A 13,984-nucleotide genomic window follows, 5' to 3' on the forward strand; every position below is an offset into this window, starting at 1 on the left:
TCCTTCAGAAACCCTAACCCTAATGGACCTTAGCGCCTCCAAGGACTGTTTACTCGTGTCGCGCTTGAATGCGCTATACACACCACTTGCATGAATCCCTCGTGTTTTAGGGCTTCCTCTCATGTCTGATGTTTTAACCGGTAACTAGAATAATTCTGAGACCCAACTCACGTGGCCCAATACAATGGTTCAGACCACCGACATCCGACCTTTCCCTCTACTGGCGAGGTCCGATGTCGATTCCTTACATCGATGTCTATGGTACCGATGTCCGAAGACTGACCAACACCCTGATATGTGTATCTAGAACCCACCTTACAAGGCCCATCTGTAGTATCAGGCACCGGTGTGTAATATCTGAGGTCTGTCACCGGAGTCGGTGACTAAGGACTGGTCGATACAATATTCATAATTATTATTATTATTATTATTATTATTATTATTATTATTATTATTATATAATTTTTTTATTATAAATAACTATATATTTTTATTAAAATTTTATTTTATTATTAATTTAGTAATTATTAATATTTTATTTTATTAAAATGATTTTATTAATTAAATTTATTTAATAACTATATTTTATAATGAAATCAATTTTTTTGCTAATGAAAAGAAGTACTATGTCCACGTGGATGAAAAAAAAGGATAAAATTGAAAAAGAACACTTTTAAACTTGCTTTCCATTAACTTCTCTTCATTTGTAGAGAAAAAAATATTTACTTTCTTCTCTTCTGACCAAAACCACAGATACAAATAAGTGATATAGTCTCAAATCTTTACTTGGAAAGAGTATATTTGTAGAAACAAAGAGACCCTATTCCTCTCCCTATAAATCTCTTCATCCGCATGTAGGGGCATCCTATTTCAAGTCTCCTCGAAGTCATTCTTCACTATAATACCTATAAGTACGAACTGAGAGAAAAAATATATCATAAAAACTAGTAACCTTCTAATCACTTATATATAAACTATTAAAAATGATTATTGATAATAAACGTACATCTACTTTCAAGCAAAAAATAATTGTTCCTGCGTCATTTTGCAAATCTTGACACGTATCTTCAACACAGTTGGTAAGTTTGTTTCAGAGTGGAAAGGTAATAGTGTGTATAAAAAGCCACAGTATTCGTAATGCTACGCAGGATCATTGCAAGATTTTCATGTTTTTAAATGTGAATTTGATGCCCAACGCGGATCTAAACACCCCATCAATCAAACTGTTCAAAGGTTGGGGTTGAAAGAAGTCTGATTAGAGATCACGCACCTCCGAAAAAAAGAACATAAGAAGCTAAGGAATATTTTTACTCATTATTCACTAATATATATGCCAATATTTAACAATAGTGATGTTCTCCAAGAGAGACAAAAATTGTTGTAGCCAGTCCCAGATTGCCCTACTACACGATACCAATCTCAGCGCACTTCTCACCATCTAAAAGTCTTACCCTGTAATGAAAAAGATCCTGTTGCAATAGTGTTCTAATGAATCTAAAAGTATGAAAAAATAAAAATAAATAAAAATTTTAATCCACGATGTCAACTTTTTATTAGTAGACCGCAATGTGCAACAAAAGAAGAACCAACCAGATTTATTTGTGTCCATTATCTAGATTCCTTTTCAAAAAGACATCATTATCTAGATTGAAAACTTGAGATATATTTTTTAAAAATTTTATTCCATACAAAATGCACATGAATAAACAGCCAGGTATATTGAACTTCTCAAAGGCAACGCTCGTAATGCATGCCCTCGTGTTAATAACCAATTGAGTGTTAACAATTGCTAGCAACACATTTTTTAGCACACTCTTTACTATATGCTAAAACCTATTAAAAATCACAAAATTATAGATTTCACTCCTTATTTAATAAACTCGGCTCATGATTTTTGTAGAAGAAAAACAGACAATTCATATGCACACTAATTTTATGAAATACTCGATTATACAAATTATTGGCGTTTAACTAAATCCTTTACCATGCATATTATTGACATTAAAAGGAGTCCTTTATCATGCATATTATTGACATAAAATGAAATCTTTTATTGCATAGAATACTGACATTTAATGGAACCTTTTACAAATAATACAAAAATTCCTGTAGTAATGCATCTGAATTTTGTCCTAAATTTAACCAATAGTGTATATATATATATATATACACACTTAATTATGTCAATCAAAAGTCAAATAACTGGTGGAAAATTAATCTTACTCTCCCCCCCCCCCCCCCCCCCCCTCAAAAAATTCCGTTTTTAGTCAACATGTGTTTTGTTAACTATGTCAAATTGGCAGGTTCAAAATAAATAACTTTAACTAAAATTTTAAGACTCAGTCACAAAGGAGACTTACCATACGATCTGCAGAAATCATGTAGAAGGTTTAAATGGTTTTTCAGGCCACAAATACTCGGGCAACCCAGCTTTCTTGCGTTCTTCTCTTTTCTCTTTGTCTTTCTGCTCCAACAGTTTGTTAGTTCTCGCCAAAAAATCCTCCTTGACCTTCTCAACAATTTTATCCCAGCCAGCAATTGAATTCTCCATGTGTTCGTACAGCTCAGAATTAAGATCCTCAAATATCTTATACAGGTCCTGCAAACAATCAAAGAAAATTAAAATTCAGTTTTGGAGCGATGGGGCGGAGGTTATTTTTTTAAAATTGAAGTTGTCATGTTTATAAAAAAAACATAAATATTAACGCACTTATTCTAGTAAAATGTCATTTTATTCCTGTTTTAAAATAATATCAAATTAGAGAATAATGAATCCATAATGTTTGATGAAAAGGTATACCATAACATCTTCATTCCAGTGCTGCAGGTAGGGGGGACCAGTGGTGTAGGAACCAAGTGGCTCACGGTACCATTCCCCATTAAAAGTTATTCGATCCATCGCTTGTTCTAAGCTCAGAACTTCCCATGGCCTCAACCCTGGAATGATTTCAGCCAACCTCTTTCTGCCTCACATAGTAATCCACCCCAACCCAAAGAAAATAAGAGGGGGGAGGAGGAAGGGCAAGTGTTAGAAACCATAACATATTACTGAATGTTGTAGCAATCACAATTCAGTGCTATTCTGGTAACAGTCTCAGAATGTGCATACCTAACATGTTTGGGAATGTATTTGTTGGGCATGTGATCCTGTTCCAATATAGTGGTCATTTCAGAGCCACTAGCCCAAAGAAATAGGGCATAACTTGGAATTTTAACTCCAGGCCAAAGACCATCATTAGCTTCCAATACTGCTAAATCACGTCTCTTGCTTTCTACAGCCTCTTCTTGAAGTTGCTTATAAGTCTTCTTTTCAAATCCCTTCAAAGGAACCCAAGGTGGTATACCCTTTTGTAGTTTGTGAAGCAATGCTGTTGCTGAAGCAGCAAGTCTAACTAAAAAGTTGCCCAACCAAGAATTAGTTTTATCAAATACTAACGCATAGGGGCCAGCAGAAACAATCCCCAAGCCAAAAACAAAACACCAAGACAACCTAAAATTGCATTTAATATTATTTTAGTTCCACAGTTTTTGTCAAGAAGTTGAAGAGACAGTCATCAAGATTTGTGTCGAAAACTGGATAATGTAATATTCCAATTTTAGGGCATTGTGAGAACATGTTCAAAACAGTTCCAGATAGCCTAGTATTCTCCCTCTGACTGATTCAACTGAGGGACCACAAATTTGGAAAATTACCAAGAACAATTTCACCCATCTTAAAAATTTCCCTAACGGTTTGAAACTAAGAAAAAAAAACCACCACTGATCTGTAGAGCAGAGCCAAATACCATATAGGTCCAACATTTGATTGTAAATGGTAACTGGTCCATTAGTCTTATATCTTGCCACCTCGTAGGCTCATACAAAAACAAATGCTCAAATGCTTATATATGCTATACTCTCTACTTTTTAACTCTGTATATTCATCAATCATCATAAAGAATGATGCCAAAATGGTCAAAAGACGTAAATATTTTAAGTTTACAATTTCTGTCATAGACTCTGCTCAAATCTAAACAATAAAGAGTATATTAGAGAACGAAAAAATATGGAGCTCAACAGACCTTCCCAAGTGGCAATTGCACGCTCCATTCCGTAAATCATGTGAATGGGTGCCCATTCATCCATATCCTCTCCCCAAATGAAAGTGTTCTTATCAATAATCCCAGCACCCCATGCACTTTTAAGTGTAATCAACTCTAACGGGCCTCTTGTGCGACCCAGCCGATCCTTATAGTACCATCCACCACTCCTCATGATAACTACATCGTTTAGAAAAAGGAAATAACATCATACAACCAAAAGTAAAACAATGGGCAATTACATCAATTAATGGAATATTTTACATCTAGAGTTTGATACTTGTTTCACAACCAAGCATTAGAGCACCAAAATTGATAAATGCCTACGAGGGATCATGAACAAGAATCAATATATTTTTATCAAGGTTATCAATTCATACCAATTAACCCACATCAACAATGTATATTAAATATTTCAACACAAATATTCCAGCACATATTTCACCTAGAGTCAAATCCAAGACCTTATAGAATCTGAACACGTTTTCTTGTATGCTGTTCAATGACTACGATAATTTACTTTACCCTTACTTTAGAAGAGAAAAATTCAAGATCAAAATGTTCTCTTAATTTGATAGGCTATTGATATGCTAGGTTACATTCATAACATTTGACATATACTTCTTTGCAACGTGTAGGTTATCTTCTTTTCTAAATTTTGACACATTAGCATAATCCTTTCAATTATGTCCAAAATATCGCTTCATGCTGTATAATATTCTTGAGAATTTAGCTTTCACTAAGTTTAATGATATTGCATGATCCATGTAATCAATTTCACTTCATAAGGTAAGGTTAGAATTTGAACCCAAGACCTAATTCAATATCACAAAACTTATAAAGAAAACATTAGTTATATCTCTAATGTGAAACAGCATTCCCTCACAGATCACAACTAACAAACATCTAAAGATACAAAAGGCCAAATAACGACCAAAGATAGATTATGATACATGTTAAAACTTAACCTTACCCGTTAACTCAATTTCACAAAATTGACATACAAGGTAGACATCCAAGACTTATAAGAACTACATTAGTCATATCTCTACTGAATATGTGATATTAACTTGTGTTATAACTGCTTAAAATATCACTAAAATAATATAATAATAATATTACGTTATGCAGAAAAGTTGTCTAGGTGAGCATTTGTTCATGAATTTGAATCCATCGAGAAAACAACCTCTGCATAAAATGACCCTCTCATAAAATGACCCTCTCATACACAGCGAGTAACTTTCAGGAACTGAGGTACACTAGTTTTTTTGTTTATACATAATCAAAACCTGAGAGTAATTAATTATAATTCTTACACATTCCATGGTTCCACCCGTCCCTCCTTCTTCGGACCTACCAAAAACTCCTCAATTGTTTTAAGGACATTAGATTGATATCTCTTGTACATTACACTATCTCCCCTTAAATGTTTGTAAAAAACATCACAACGTGTTGTTGTATATGTTTAAAAAAAGAAGTAATATGTCCCATCCGAAATAACTTCAACCTCATGTAGTATGTGAAACAAATAAAGTAAGTTTCTTTCGCAAATTAAAAAAAAAAATTACACATTTGCTTATGTGTTAACTAAATATAAATTTTGAATGATGCCATTTTCTGTCGTAAGTTGTTATAAAAAAGTTGTGAAAATATGTTGCATCTCACCTGAAAGGACAACCCCAGAAACATAGTAAACAAGCAAATAAGTAGGATTGAAAAAGAAAATTGGATGCAACTCACAGTCATAGTAGCGCCTCTCAAGGTTCTTATATCCAATGGACTGGGCCGCGTCGATGGGTTTCCCGGGAGGGTAGGGCCGCTGTCTGAAGTTCCAAAGCCCGAAAAAGAACTGTCTGGCGAAGTCCCAAAACTTGTCGTCGGCCTCTTTGCGGGTCTTCTGGGCCTTCCGGGGCATTGGCCGTCCGTCTAGCCCAATAATATTGGGAACCTCCTTCCACAAATCCCAATCCTCATCGTGGTAGGGTTTTTCGTTCTCCTTCAGCTCATACTCGTTCATCTTGTCGAGAATCTCTTCGGCGCGCGCCAGGAACTGCACCACGGGGCTGCTGCGCATCATCTCAACGACCTCCGCGTTCTCCCGAATTTCCTCCTCCGTGGCGTCCTCGCGCTTCTCAAAGACGGAGTCGTCGGAGCCGAAGGCGGCGTCGTTCTCAGCGAGGATTTTGTCGACCTCCGGGGTGTGGCGGTGGTCCGGGAGAGTCTGGGCCTCCCAAAGGGCCTGGCGGGCCAAGAGCTCGAAGTGGCCGGGCTCGGAAGGCTCGGCGGGCTTTTCCTTGGGCTTGCGGCGGAAGGGATTGGGGAGGGAGATGGCTGCGAAGTTGGGGTGGAGGGAGGGTGCGTCGGCGAGGTTGAAGGCATTGTTGGGAAAGGAGGGGAGAGAGAGAGGGTTGGGGGGTTTGGAGAACCAGTTTCCCCCGAAGGGATTGAAGTTTATAGAAGCCATTGGAGGAAAAGGAAAATGAAGGTATGAATGAAGGATGATGGTATAGTTTGAAGTGAAGTGTGAGCAGTGTTTGTTTGTGTTGAATTCAGGAGAGGATAAAGAAAACGGACCCAATTCAACGTCAATAGATTGGCCTCTTCATTCTACACCCTCGTCTTTTAAACCTGGACCCCCCATTTGGGGTGAAGTGGCAAAAATACCCTATTCATTTATAAACCAACCCTACTTTCCTTTCTCCCCACGTCATTCTCTTCCTCCGCCGGTGCACCTTCATTTCGTGTGTTGTCGTATGAGATCATGCCAGAATACCATTGACCTCCTAATTTTTTTAAGGCATTTGTACTTTAGAGTGTGCATTTAAGATAGTATTTATGAATTCCTTAACACATTATACTTGACATTATACATTAATATAAGGATGTGTGGTGGGTATGTATGGAGAGTTGTTGCACTCATCCACATGTATGATCAGTTGGGAGATGTTTGCTTTTACTAAACAAAACAATTGGGTGGTTGTCATAATTTTACAGTTAAATATACTAACTTGGACAACTTAGATTTTATTTTTAGTTAAATATATAAATAATGTTTTGTTCATAATGGGACAAACGTGAATATATGAGCATTTATGAGAGATGAGAATGAGCTATATGACTTCCACATATCAAGAGGTTTTCTCTTGGGTCAAATGTCATATATGCACAATTACCGTTGTGCACGTCCAAATAGATGGTGTTACCCATGATGGGTAATCTGAACTTCTTGTGAGAACCATCATCTTAGTAGGTCATTTTAGGTGATGTCCATGTTGTCAGGACACATCCAACTAGGTATGTTCACATCGTCGTTTGCTAAAGCGTGTTCTACAGCAGTTTGGGTATGAGCAAACGGTTCCTTGACCTCTCCTGCCATTTGAAGGAGGTTTGATGACTATTATGAAAGACTAATGGTTGCAATTTGCCAACCACCTTATTACTGGTGTGATTGGCTTCACATCCATTAGCGTAGTCAGATACATGACTAGTTCAAATCAGTGTCACACCCCATACGTATTTCATAGGGTGGACAAAGATTGATTGTCTATATTGTCACATCGTCAGTCACATAGTTCAAATGATGGTAAGACACGACTGACATCACAACACGACCATGCTTGTCCGCTGAGTAATTTATCTTGTTTTGTATCTATTCCTATTTTACCATGGTTACTTGTTTTCATATTTTAAGTGTCTAATGTCATTTCAGAATGCAGGGTATATTCAAGAGGATCGTCGACATCCTACAACACATGATCGACTGTGAACATGTGTCAAAAGGTACTCCAACATGGGATGAAACCTAAAGTGCATTGCACCTAACCCATGGCATGATAGATGAAGAGACCATTTACATGTTCACATTTTAGTTTTGTTATGTATTTAGATTTTTTATTTTTTAAATTAAAAACTACAGTGTACAATAACTTTTAGTCATTAATATATGAGATATTCTCATTTATGACAAACATGTCATGTGTTTACTTTATGTCAATATTGTTATTATTCAAAAATAAATAAATTTTGTATTAAAAAAATAATTGTGTATTAAGTGACTTACATATATATATTTTAAAATGTATAATTTGAAATCTAAAAGATGTGTTAGAACATATCATTTTATATATATTTCAGAATGTATAATGTAAAATATGTTGATGAGTATAATTTTATTCACACTTACTAGCTTTATTCATAGAATTGGATTATAATAATAAATAAATTCATTGTTTTAATTAATAATCATATAATTGGTTTATTTTGACCCTAACTATTATTTTTGTTAATTTTGTGTTTTTAGAGTACATGGTCTGAATGAAGTGTCTATCTTTGTGAATGGGCCTATGCAAAAGTCTAAGTTGCTTCTTTGAATTAAAATAGGAAACAAATTTGAGGAGAAGAATGAGAAAATAAAATCTACAATATCTCAAAAACATAATTGGAAGCAAATATTCTGTAAAATACAAGAATTTTGGAAAGTTAGAAACTGAGAAACTGTTAGTAAAATTTAAACCAAAATATTTTCCCAAATCCCTTGGAGCAGAAAAATCTATAAAAAGACTCAAGATTCAAGGAGAAAAAAAAAAGCTTCACAGGGTTTTCTTAGTTTATGCTTTACTTTGTAATTCTTTATTTTTGCCTTCGCATGGAATCCTTTTGGTTAATTCCTTTGTAATTCCCCATTGAGTTCTAAGGTTTTGATCAATAAATTTTTTGATTTTTTTTTCAATTCTATATACAATTGTTTTAATATTCTAATCTCCTGGAAAACTGGATTTTGTGAGAGGTTGTACTTGAACGCATGATTGAAGTTTTGGTGCTTGAACCTCAGCTATGTGCCCAAAACCTAAACATTTAAAACATTTTGTGCTTGAAGTTTTGGTGGGTGACTTAGGGGTAGAGGTAAAAGGATTGTGTTTAGAAACTTTTTGGTGAGAAGTGATGTCTTTTGAAAAATAGGAAGGAAAAGTTTTTGTAGAAATGTTGTTTGCACCCTTCCCGAAAGATTTGTAGAAACCATCATTAGGAGTATTTTTGAAAATTGTTTTCTTTGAAATTTGTGATTCCACCTTGATGGCTATGTGAACCAACTTCTTTAAGGAAGAATACTCGTATATTTCTACAACATCTTGAATTTCTCTCCTCAAACCACTCACAAACTGAGTTATCTTTGACTCATTAAGCATATTAAATTTAGTCAAAGTTGTTTCTAACTCTTCAAAATATTCCTTTACCGTCCTAGGTTCTTGATGAAGTCGTTGGAGCTTCAACAAGTGTTCCTTCTTATGAGGAGGAACAAACCGCGTGCACATATATTCTTTCAAATCATACCAAGAGACCACAATTGACCTCTTGTTTAGCCCAATGTCCAATACAGTTTGTTGCCACCATTGTATGACATAGTCTAAACAAACTAGGGAAGTTAACCTAACCTTTTGGTCCTCGGTGACCTTATACACATTAAAGAGTTTTTCAACTTTAACTTCCCATTCTAAATACAAAGTAGGGTCATTGTGCCCACTAAAACAATGTAACTTTACAAAATTAAAGGAATGTTGTGATTGTTGTTGGTGTTGATGGTGCCGATTTGCAAAATTGTGCACTTGCCAATCATGTTCTTGACTCCCATAGTCCATGGAATGTCTAGTTGTTGTTGTCGACTCTCGTCTTCTTTCTTGAGTTTGCCTTGCTTGAGCTTCTTCTAGTCTTTGCAATCTTTTTGCTAGTTGGCTTATTTCCTCGTCTTTGTGGACCATTCGCTTTGGGAGAACTGTGGAGATCTAGAAGCGAATGGTTCACAAAGACGAGGAAATAAGCCAACTAGCGTAAAGATTGCAAAGACTAGAAGAAGCTCAAGCGAGGAAAACTCAAGAAAGAAGATGGGAACCGCCAAGATCAACTAGACATTCCATGTACTATGGGAATCAATAACATGATTGGCGAGTGCACAATTTTGCAAACCGGCACCATCAACACCAACAACAACCACAAGATTCTTTTAATTTTGTAAAGTTACCTAGTTTTAATGGGTACAATGACCCTACTTTGTATTTAGAATGTGAAGCTAAAGTTGAAAAACTCTTTAATGTGTATAAGGTCACCGAGGACAAAAAGGTTAGGTTAGCTTCCCTAGTTTTTTTAGACTATGCCACACAATGGGGGCAACAAACTGTATTGGACATTAGACTAAACAAGAGGCCAACCGTGGTCTCTTGGTACGATTTGAAAGAATGTATGTGCACGCAGTTTGTTCCTCCTCATAGGAAGGAACACTTGTTGAAACTCCAACGGCTTCATCAAGGACCTAGGGCGGTAAAGGAATATTTTGAAGACTTAGAAACAACTTTGACTAACATTTATATGCCTAATAGTGATAAGTCAAAGATAATTCGGTTTGTGAGTGGTTTAAGGAGAGAAATTTGAGATGTTGTAGAAGTAAATGAGTATTCCTCTTTAAAGAAGTTGGCTCACCTAGTCATCAAGGTGGGATCACAAATTTCAAAGAAAACAACTTTCAAAAATACCCCTAATGATGGTTTCTACAAATCTTTCGGGAAGGATGCAAACAACATTTCTACAAAAACTTCTCCTTCCCATTTTTCAAAAGAAATCACTACTCACCAAAAGGTTTATAAAGACCACCTTTCTACTTCTACTACTAAGTCACCAACCAAAAACCCCCAATATAAAATGTTTTAAAAGTTTAGGTTTTGGGCACATCGCTGCCAACTGTCCAACTAAAAGCACCAAGTTGGCAACTAAAGAACAAATACAAATAAAAACAAAAAGAGAAAATGAAAAAGCCGAGGAAAGTAAAAAGGGTCTCATCTTGTTAGACCTCACAAAAATAATTGCGCCTTCACGGTATACTTTTTCCTTCTCTTTTTCATTACCAAAGGTTTCTATCTAGTTACCAACTTTCTTAAAGAATTTTAGGGATGATTTTCAAACACCTCCTAAAGGTTTCCACCTTTTAAGAGGATTTTCATAAAAAAGATTTGTCATTCCCAAACATTCTTTTCAAACTTGGTATGTATATAGAACCCCATCTTATGCACTCCCAACACTTAAGGAACATAAGTTGAGTTCACATCCCAATCCTTGCATTATTTTATATGTGAACAAACTAACTATGTTATCTACAGAAGTTTTGAATTCGAGGTCGAATTCTCTCGAACTTGGGGGGCATGATACAACCCAAGTAGCTACGAAGATGACCAAGGAAGCAAAAGACAAAGCATATGGTGAACAGTCATCTCAGTAAACAATTCAAGACCCCACCAAGGATCACATGGACCTCACCAGAGAAGCTGGCCATAAACTAGCACACATACTATTCTTCCTTTTGGTCTTCTTATAAGATACAAATATGTTGTAAATAATTTGGGCTCTCTTTAGAGGTTCAAATAGAAAAGATAGGATAGAATAAGGTTCCTTTAGCATAATAAGGGGTGTAGGTATCATTTTAGCTTGTTCCTAGCCCTTTAGGAATGAAATTTGACCTAGTTTCTAGAAAGACAAGCCTAAGGTGCGGGTTTGACTTAGTCAAACCCTAAGGCTGCCCTTTTTTTAGTGTTTCCCACCCTACCCTTGCTTCTTTTTCTCCAAGGCTCATTCACCTATAAATAGGAGGCCTTCCACATTGTATTTTACATGTTGAAATTGAATAGAAAAGTTACTCTGCACAAATATTGTGAGAGCTTGAGTGAGTATTGTCTTCTCTTCCTTTTGGTCTTATCTTGATGAGAATGGAACTCTCAAGTGGCGGCCTAACACTTATCTTGGTGGTTTTCACCCATGAAGTGGCGTGACCACCTACCACCATTTCCATAAGTTTCTTCTTCCATTTCCTTCATGTTTCCTTTCGATAAACGTTTCCTAGTTTTCTTCTTTACTTCGGCAATTGCATACATGGCACCATACAATGTCATTTTATCTTTGCCTTTGTGAAATGCACCTTCACACCTACTTAACCACTTGGTTAAGTTAGTGTCCAGTGGGAATTTTCCTAAGGTCATCACCATTAACTCCTAAAATCTCAATCTTAAAGTAAAGTGTCACCTAAATGAAAACATCTAAAAATCAACTCACATCACTTAAGGTTTGACTAAGTCAAACTTGCACCCTAGGGTTGTCCTTCTAGAAGCTAGGTCAAAATCCCTTCCTAAAAGGCTAGGAATAAACTAAAATGCTAACTACACCCCTATTATGCTAAAGGTACCTTATTCTAGCCTATCTTTGCTATTTGGACCCCTAAAGTGAGCCCAAAATTATTTACAACATATTCTATCTCTTAAGAAGACCAAAAGGAAGAACAGTTGGTGCTCTGGTTTATGCCCATCTCCTCTGGTCGGGTCTATGAGATCCTTGATGGGGTCTTGAATTGTTTGTTGAGATAACTGTTCGCCATGTGCTTTGTCTTTTGCTTCCTTGGTCATCTTCATGGCTACTTGGTTTGTATCAAAAGGGGACACTCTTTTTCCCTTATGATGGTTTTTTAATGAGGTCACCCAATGAAAATTGTTCTTGAATGATGATGCATTAGAATTATTTTCTTGTTAGCACACGATAAGGTGACTTACCGGTAAGATTATTCGAGTAAGCACCAGGTGTGCATAACTAATTACGTAATGATTAGACGAGATGACCTATTTCCTTGGTAAGATCCCAAGTCTAGGTGCTTAGAAGTTGTGTAATTCAGATGGGGAAACCTTTTCTCGGTAAGATTTTGAGTTTAGACACCCTGAATCCTGAGTAATTGTAACTTAAGATTTGTTCGCTGAGAGTAGGTAAGACGGCCTACCTCAGCCCTAGTCATCCGAGTTTGAGCACCCTATAGGGTGGCAATACTCCAAAAAGAAAATTGTTTAGAAGTTAACTCGGTGTGTAAACCAACACTCGAGTTAGATTCTCTGAACAAGGGAAATCATGGAAGAGTTGACTTGGTGTGTAAGCCAACACCCGAGTCAAATACTCTAAAACAAAGGAAATTGTTGAAGAGTTGACTTGGTGTGTAGGCCAACACCTGAGTCAGATACTCTAAACAAAGGAAATAGTGGAAGAGTTGGATTGGTGTGTAAGTCAACACCCAAGTCAGATACTCTAAGCGAGCGAAGTTAATGAGGAGTTGACTTGGCGCGTAAGCCAATACCCAAGTCAGAAACTCTAGGGAAAGGTAAAGGTTAAGGGACAACCTGATGTGTGAACTAACACCCACGTCAGATGCTCTAAACAAAGATAATTGTTAACTTGGTGTGTAAGCCAACACTCAAGTTAGATGTTCTAAGCCAAGGGATTGATTAGGTGCGTAAGCCAACGGTCTAGACAGACGTGTCATGATTGTGAACAAGTTATCCTTGACCTGGGAGAGGAGATCAGACGCGAATCTTTGAGTAACAAAGTCCCTGTTTAGCAAAATCAAAGTATGTGCCCTTTATTCAAGCAGCTGAAGAGCACTTATGCGAATCAAAAGGTTCTTTGCAGCCGAGAGTATGGATCATCCCAATGTTAGATTTCCAAAGCATGGTGATTTGTGGTGATTAATGGAAGTTTTAAGTTTGTTGTCCTTTTAGCTTAAATGGATTAGCATAAGTGTGAATTGGTATCTTACCCATAGGTGTTAAGTTTATGCTAATTACGTTTTGGTAAGCATGAATAACACAAGTTTGCCAAAGATAAAAAGCTAGATAAGCAGAACGAAGGCTATAACTAGCATACATAAATAAGAGTGGTTAATAAGTTAAATTGTTCAAAGTGCTACAAAATGTGGTAAGCTACACAAAGAGTACTACTCTTCCACGAGCTGCCCGTCTACCATAGTTTTGCTCGGGCCAAGCCGAGAGAAGTCCATCTTAGGATAAATTCTTAAGGCTTGTGCAACGACGTCTTCAAAGCCCACCGGGTAT

At 36.5% G+C, this 13,984-nt stretch overlaps 1 protein-coding gene across 3 annotated transcripts; it reads right to left on the reverse strand.

Moving 5' to 3' along the window:
• Positions 1-657: 657 nt before the first annotated feature.
• On the reverse strand, positions 658-6,727 carry LOC137818377 (protein TIC 56, chloroplastic). 3 transcript variants are annotated; one of them, XM_068621768.1, is made up of 6 exons: positions 5,820-6,727; positions 4,062-4,259; positions 3,110-3,392; positions 2,801-2,963; positions 2,361-2,599; positions 658-918 (listed from the first exon to the last, which is right to left on the reverse strand). In XM_068621768.1, exons 1-5 carry the CDS (start codon positions 6,541-6,543, stop codon positions 2,378-2,380), a joined length of 1,590 nt encoding a protein of 529 aa, XP_068477869.1. In that variant the 5' UTR covers positions 6,544-6,727; the 3' UTR covers positions 658-918; positions 2,361-2,377. The 3 variants fall into 3 exon arrangements, with proteins under 3 accessions (XP_068477869.1, XP_068477866.1, XP_068477868.1); XM_068621765.1 differs by lacking the exon at positions 658-918 and adding an exon at positions 1,288-1,452; XM_068621767.1 differs by lacking the exon at positions 658-918 and adding an exon at positions 1,288-1,469.
• Positions 6,728-13,984: the final 7,257 nt, after the last annotated feature.

This window comes from Phaseolus vulgaris, chromosome 10 (assembly GCF_000499845.2).
Source record: "Phaseolus vulgaris cultivar G19833 chromosome 10, P. vulgaris v2.0, whole genome shotgun sequence".
Taxonomy (NCBI): domain Eukaryota; kingdom Viridiplantae; phylum Streptophyta; class Magnoliopsida; order Fabales; family Fabaceae; genus Phaseolus; species Phaseolus vulgaris.